The following is a 7,899-nucleotide window of genomic DNA, read 5'->3' as shown; positions in this document are numbered from 1 at the left end:
CGTCGATTGCACATTGTGTTTTCCCAGGCGCAAGTAATTCCCCCTACATCTCGTAGCCAACCAGTTTGAAGCTAGCAAAGGTTACATTAAGTGTCACTCTATCAGTGTATGTGGTTTGATCGTTTTTGATTATAGGTATGACGATGGAAAACCTTAGTGAATTGAGCGACCAACAAATGAACGAAACCAGTGTGTCGGTGTCTGTCAGTCCGGGTGGTAGTAGTGCAGCGAGCGGCGGTGGTGAGTTGATCAGTCCTCAAGAGTTGTCCCCCAGTATCTCCAGGTCGGAGGCTTTATCGGTCGGTGTGGCAACCATGATCGACTCCAGTGATTTTCGAGCTCAGATCTCGGAGCCAACGTACCAAACCTTGAACGGAAGAATGAGTCCAGGTTACACCAACAACAGCTATGCTACCCTCACACCTCTGCAGCCATTGCCTCCTATTTCCACAGTGTCGGACAAATTCAGCCATCCGAATCCAGCAGTCAGTGGAAGTTTTACTCTCATGCAAAGCAATGGCTTAGGTGGTATGGACATGAACACTGCCTACCGTTACGATAAAATGGGTTCAATGGGAATGAACATGAATATGACCCCGACTCTCGCAACAAGTCCTATGAGCATGATGACCTCAAACGGATATGCACAGCAAAGCCTGGGATATGGATATAGTCAGAACGGAATACATTCGCCAAAGCCCGAAGTCAAGCCGATGATATCCCCTAACTCAGCGTACGATGCCTACTCTCGTGGATTAGCTGGGCCTACTTCAGCCAGACTTCATTCGCCAAATGCGATGATGGCCACGAGTCTTAACGGTTTGTCATCAGCCTCGCCGAATTCAACTGCCTCACTTCGAGATCACAGACAAACGGGACTCAACGATACAGGTTCAAAACATGAAATTGAAGAAATCAACACCAAAGAACTTGCACAGAAAATCAGTAGTGAGCTAAAAAGATATAGCATTCCACAGGCAGTGTTTGCGCAGAGAGTGCTCTGTCGCAGTCAGGGAACTTTAAGTGACCTCCTACGAAATCCTAAACCTTGGAGCAAGCTTAAGTCGGGCCGCGAGACGTTTCGCCGGATGTGGAAATGGTTACAAGAGCCAGAATTTCAGAGGATGTCCGCTTTACGGCTCGCAGGTTAGTTTCATAAAAAAATCTTTTAAACTCTTAGTGTAGTCTTGTGTCAGTCTTAGTCTTACTCTGAGGTTTCACGTCATTATTACAGACATGTAATGATGTCATAGCCCTTTGATATCCTCCCCAATTCATTGTCAGAGTCCCCTTTGTTTTACACGTTGCCTCCTCACTGAGTCTGAGTCATACCGTCGAGAAATACACACATGAGCCTGACCCGCCATACAAAACCCCCATGTAGATCGCCTGAATACAACGCTGTATTCACCCCGTCAACGCAGTGGAACAAATTACAGAATGGCGTTGTATGATGATGGACATGGTTACCATGCAACCAGGGTATAATTCTGTTCTATATCTTGCAGATTATAGCACATGTAGAATGAAGATCAAACCCAAACGTCGCTCTGCGGTTTGGTTTAAAATTCAGGTCATAATGGATTATCTGAAAAAAAGTTCTGTTTGGTCTTTTGATTATTGGTAATCCTTGAGCTAATTTGAGGTCGATTTTGTGATCAATAGGATGAAATAACCCTCTTCCTTTTATTGTACTACATCATGTAGTTATATAACAAATTGCTCTTAATAGTTTGTGGGGCATTTGATGAATGGCCATGGCAATCCACATGTTCGCCGAATCGATATTCCCATTCCATCATGTCATGGTGCAAGTACACTTTGTACCGCGTTAAAGATTCTGGAGAAAATCTGTTAAAAGTATTGACAGCAGAAGAATGTTTACTTTTGGATTTGGGTTTTTCCCACTTTCCCCAGGTAGACCTTTCTAAGAAATTACTGTCTGGCCCATTGTGGCTTATTGGATTAGGAAGGCCCAGAAATAACTATTCCCCAATTTGTATTGGCCAATTGCCTGTTTATTGAGGCCTAATACTAATATAGCAGTCATTGATTGATTGAATTGAAGCCCAGTCAATTGGATCAAAAGTCCACAGGGCTTCCACAACAATAAATAAAACTTGTAAGGATTAATTTGTAAAACTTTTGTAATGATTCTCAATTTCAATATATATATTTTCTAATTTGAATAAACAATGAGAGTGGAATAAGCAATCTTTTCTTTCTTTTGTCAAAATATTTGCTCAAATATTTAGAAAGATAACTTTGATTCTGAATATTTGTTGAGTAAGAATAATCTTGAGACCAATGAGAGCTCTTTCCTACTGTTACCACTGTTGGTATAAGGTGTCACTTTAACCTTTGCAACATGATGGAAACAATGTCCTCCTATAGCAGTCTTGGAGGATGTTAATGGAGCAAATATAAGAAATGCGGGCCTCGTGCGCCCTACAAAAATGACTGCATGTAGTCTCTTGTTTGTTTGTTTTCTGTTGTTATTTCCTCCCAGGTAAGTACCGTTTTTTGTCGGACTGCCACCTTTACCTACTGTGGTTAAGAATTGTTGAAAATGTAGAGTTTTTTAAACCAACATTGTGATCAGCACATCGACCAAGTTGCAGTCAAAAGACTTCTTTTTATAATCCTTGTCGAAATCCTGTGTCAAAAATGTATGATGGGAGTAGGACTCCGAAAAATGTTATCCATTTCAGTTAGCTCATTTTAACTCAAAGCATTGCTTGGTTTTATTTGAATTGTTTAATCAGATCCCAAACGCACAATAGCGACAAGATAATGTGCATTGTGTACAGTATACTGTTTAAAAAAGCTGACATAAATGTCTGAAACATGCATGCATTTTAAATCATCAGTATCACAGTGTATAGTCTCATAATTTGGGTTATCACAATCATAATAATAGTGCGTTGTCACTCGCATGCACAATGGTTATCATCATATTGTTTAATTGTGTAAAGTGGAAGTAGAAAGTCTGCCCCACAAAATGGAGATGTTTTGTGATTGTTTGCACTTTTCTTGAATACAATGTTCTATCAAAGCGATAAGATAAAATGGGTTTAATGCCCACGCTAAGGGGTACATGTACATGATTTCATGTAAACAGTGACTACTGGGAGTTAGAGTTACCGGAGAAGATTTTAAAACCATGACAACGATGTCCATGTACTACAACAGCCCCATGTTTACTGATTATCAAATATTTAGTTTTGGTAGTTTTACTTTTTACAGAGCCTGAACTTTTGCCCTCATATTACATGTACATGCATTATTTTTTGGCTGCTCACACTCTCGCTGGTGGAGGGTGGTATACATGTATGTCATACATTTTGTATGGTTAGTTCGATTCCAACACTCCTCAGCCAGGCTGATGCTTTAAATTGCCTTTACTCGTACAGTGTAAGCTTACAGTATACTATACGTGTGTCATGTGTGTAGTACCAGAGTACTCATCCTTCCTGAGCAGGCCCTGTATGCAGCACTCCTAAAAGTAGGAACAGGAGGGGGGTGTATACAATGTATGGCCTGCTGTGGGAGAAGGGTCGGTAGTAATTTGCATGCTAATGAGGACTAAATAAGTCTGACGCAGCAAAAAATGTGTTGTAAACTTTTCTTTTACAAGTCAAAAGTTTAAATGTTGTTCACCGGTTTGCCTGAGCAAAAGATGTCGTTTTTGATGTTGTGTACGTGTAACTGTAACTTATTGACATCTTTGTTTTTGGAGAGAATTTGAGTCCATCTGTGCCTGACGCTAGTTCACGCCACTTTTGTGGTGGCTGCAAAATTACCACACATTTTGACCCGTCCCCAGTATTTCTAAAGACATATATGCGACAACGTCAAATTGATCACTGGCCTGTCAACTTCAGTTTCATTATGATGTATCATTTCTAAAAAGCAATAGTAAGTTAGAGCCAACAGTCTTGGTGACCCTATAGTGATGACAATGACTTTCGTAAGAGTAGCTAGGGAGGGCAATTTCCATCTTGTCTTAAAAAACTTTCCATTTCCTTCCCTTGCCCTTACTGGAAATACTACCCTAACTTTTCAGATATTTTGAGGAAGTAGCAAATATCCATCAACACTAAGACGTGTTAGAAATTTGAAGTGTACCCTTTTTCACAGTCCTATAGCAAAATAGTCTCTTTTACGGCAGAAATTGCTGTACCCTTTGAACAGGTTGAAACGATTTGAGGTCTGTGATGCTATAAAGTCAAGTGCCCTGTCCAAGTGCTTTAAAATATTTTTCAAACATTTTCCCTTCTTCTTATAACCAATTTTGCCTTTGACTATCTTCCATTTTCATTATGATAATTCCTGTTGGTGATGTACATTCATAATTTGTCTGTTCCATTGTACAAAAATCTGCATTGGCCTCAAAGGTAGGCGAATTTTATCTTGCATTATATCCGTACAACACTGGGTGCTAAAGTCTGCCCCATTTCGGTTTTGTGAAATATCTGAACAAGTTAATGTTTCTATATGTATATCAGTTCACCGCTTTCCAGATCAGCACTCTTTGTCTCCATGGAGTGTTTGGAGAGTTAAAAAAGATTCATAATATGTTTAAAACAAGATGCTTTTGCCTCTACCGTTATGTAGAACTTGTTCAGTTATTTTGAAAGCGAAACACCCAATTCGGAGATCTTCCCTTTTCACGGCTACATTTGCACTGAATTTTGATTTCCTAGGATTTTAGTATGATACGCGTTAGCTACACCGTGACCATTGTATGAGCAAGTAGTAACTGTGCATTGTATTTGTAGCATTTCTGCATATTTCGTGGTTTCATGCTGTCAAAGAGCTTAGAAGGAAAACTCACAAGATCTTCATCATGTCCGAGTATTCTCTTGCATTTTATGTAAAGCTGATGACACATCCTCCCATAGCAGATTTTTGGATCCTTTCTGTAAATTAACTATACACTAAATCATTGATGAAGTATATTTTAGGAACAATGACGAGACATCCTTATGCAGATTGGACAAGGTATCAAAATTACCTGCCGAGAAAATCCTGTCCAACCAGCCAGATTACTTGATAGTTCTTCTAATCTTCCTGTAGAAACTAAGGACATGCCCATATAGTTCAAGATGCACCTTAGGCCCTTGTTACATGAACTGGTCGTCATGGTAACCCTATGCCAGCCACACCCAGGATCTGATATACATACCTGCGTAAAACTTGGGAAGAATATAGTCCTACTCTGGTTGCTGTAACCTCGACTGCTGAATCGTTCTCAATATACAATTATACAACTGTCTTGGTATAATCGTGATCTAAAAATATACCATTTGGAAAAAGGTTTCATCCGATCCTCAAATTATCCTCGGGTTTCATTTGTTATCTGCATGTGATCTCGTTGCTGGCTTCGCTATGCAAAAATCATTGTACGACAGTAGTCAAAATGACTTGTTATTGACTGATTGATGAAATTTTAGTGTGATGTGGAAAACCAGGGAAAATAGCCTTTAGGTGATCGACTTGATCACAGTCAATAATTGTGTTGTTCGTGGGCACTGGTAAATATGTGCTTTTGCATTTTTCCAAAAGATGAACATCACGATTGAACAAGTTCCTTACTAACAATGCTTGAACAACTTTCTTGTTTTAAGCTTGTGTGGTCTTGGAAGTTATTTTGAAGGAAAAAATTTGAATATTTAAAAAAAAATCTCTGGGAACCAGTTTCAATATCATCATCAGGGAACATTGATGGGTTGGGCATCAAAGGCATGAAATTAATGATTGGCTAGGTTTTTGTCTCAGCATGACTTGCTGAGCTATCTCTGATCATGAGAAGAGGTCTGATAAAGAAATTAATTTATATTCTTGTTCACCTACATATATGCTAACTTTGCTCTTAGTCTACATGTCATACTCTGACATTGTCAACTCATCATGTACTCAGTAATATCAGTGATATTTTTTGAACTGGGTCTTTTCATGTCCCTGCTGATCTACATGTACATTATCCCTATCAGCAGATCAGTGGGTTACTGGAACAATTAGTTTTAGGATCTAACCCCCTGCCCCATTTGTTAAAAATGTTGCCGGTTATCATATCATATCATATCTCTAAGGGTCAACTATGTATTGTTCATCTTCAAAAGGAAAGCGTCCAAAAATGTCAAGATGTGAATGTTTGAGTCGGTATAGAATGTGGGACTTGTCCTTTCTATCTATTCTTTTGCCCAGTCTTGTTGCATGCTGTTCCTAGCTTGCACCTCGAGATCTTGAGCAAGAATGTGATGTCTTACTGACTGTCCGATTTTAAAATATGAAAAATGACCATTTTCGTTACTATAAATGTACCAATATACGCAATTAGTGATGTTAATTGTTACAGGCGAGATCAATCATTACGATTTGTACCATTACGTCCATTTTGTTTCCTTGGCGATGAAGATACTCGAGATGTTGAAAATATTCTGATGTATTTCCAGTCGTTTTCTTTCTTACCAGTATAAATGATCGATCAGGCAATCAATTCAATGTGCGAGACTGCCTTGACTTAGAATATGTTTTCAGATAGATATCAAGCATCCTTGCACATTTAGTTGTATTGTATCAAAAAGATACCTTTCATGCGTAAATGATAAAGTTTATTATTTCCAACTTGAAACTTCAGCGAGAACAGCGTACATTATGCACAATTAAGCATACACAAATTAAACCAATTTAGCTTGAATTGGGCAATAATTGTACGCAGTGTGTGTCCATCATCATGAATCTACACTATGCTAATTGTTCCGTACTGAAGTCCCACCATGAAACATGGTTTCAGGATGCTGCAAGCCCCCCACAATAGGCAACGTGCGCACATGTGTGCATACATGGCGGGAAATAATACTGAAGTATACGGACAATATACACTGGTCATTAAAACCAGCTTGACTATAAAAAGTGGCCATTATATTTCTCGGGCAACAGCTTCAGAAAGCGCAAATCATACAGTTATATAGCCTATAGAAGTGAGCTTTGTTCTTCGTGTGCATGTGTTGCCAGGGTTTGGTATTGTCAGATGGGACACATCATATGTTATTCCTATGCTTAATATGAACATAAAAGTATTTGTGGCAAGAAGTTTGATGGGGTGAAAACCTTTATTATGTTGGTATCTGTTGGCAGAGAGCTTTTAGTTTTGCTACATGAAGCGATCCAGCACAAGGCAGTTGCCCTTCCACGTAGTTGGGGTAGCGGGCAGGGGCCCTAACTTTGAAAAGATGTTACAAATTCGACTTACTATCCTGTATGATACCATAAGGTAAAATTATCTTTGATCAGTATTACATGTGATCCAGATTATAATTTATCACTCAGAAATTTGCCAAAAAGAAATAAAAGGTGTCAAAATGATAAAAATGCATAAAAAATAGGGATGCCGGATAGGTAAAGTATATTCAGGTGACTAAATTTCAAAAAGAACATAGTTAAATTTGGTCATTGAGGGATATTTTGCTTTATTATCGAAATAAGTTTGACCAGTTTCTGTCCTAGATGAACTAACTTTTTGAAAGGCATCCTTACATGCGTGTCTCTTCAACCTTTTCGGTTATAGCGAGTGCATTAACTTTTTATCAAAGTTGAACTGCATGGTACGTATCGTACTTTGTCTTCTTGATATTTCATTGTTTGTCTGCCCTCGGGAATTTCATTGCGCAAATATCAAAAATACGAGCTAAACTCATGGAATAATTCATGAGAGTTTTCAGGGGTTCTTGGAGCAAATATTTCCACGTGCCAATTCTGAAAACGTTGCAATTGTTTGTTGTTGAATCTTTGATGTCATATTATCAATGTGTTCCTTCACAAAGATACCACTCTATCTTAAAATATGAATTTTTCATGACGACAAGTTCTTGTAAAGTTGTTGTTGCTACGATG

At 38.7% G+C, this 7,899-nt stretch overlaps 1 protein-coding gene across 9 annotated transcripts in view; it reads left to right on the top strand.

Moving 5' to 3' along the window:
- Positions 1–7,899, top strand: part of LOC135492638 (one cut domain family member 3-like) — a 121,666-nt gene continuing 113,767 nt past the window's right edge. For all 9 annotated transcript variants that reach the window (XM_064779200.1, XM_064779202.1, XM_064779199.1 and 6 more), the window contains exon 1: positions 1–1,146. In XM_064779200.1, coding sequence (XP_064635270.1) covers positions 138–1,146 — 1,009 coding nt within the window. In that variant the 5' untranslated portion in view covers positions 1–137. The remainder of the gene's footprint in view (positions 1,147–7,899) is intronic.

This window comes from Lineus longissimus, chromosome 8 (genome assembly GCF_910592395.1).
Source record: "Lineus longissimus chromosome 8, tnLinLong1.2, whole genome shotgun sequence".
Lineage (NCBI taxonomy): Eukaryota > Metazoa > Nemertea > Pilidiophora > Heteronemertea > Lineidae > Lineus > Lineus longissimus.
This window is presented reverse-complemented; position numbering and strand designations above follow the sequence as displayed.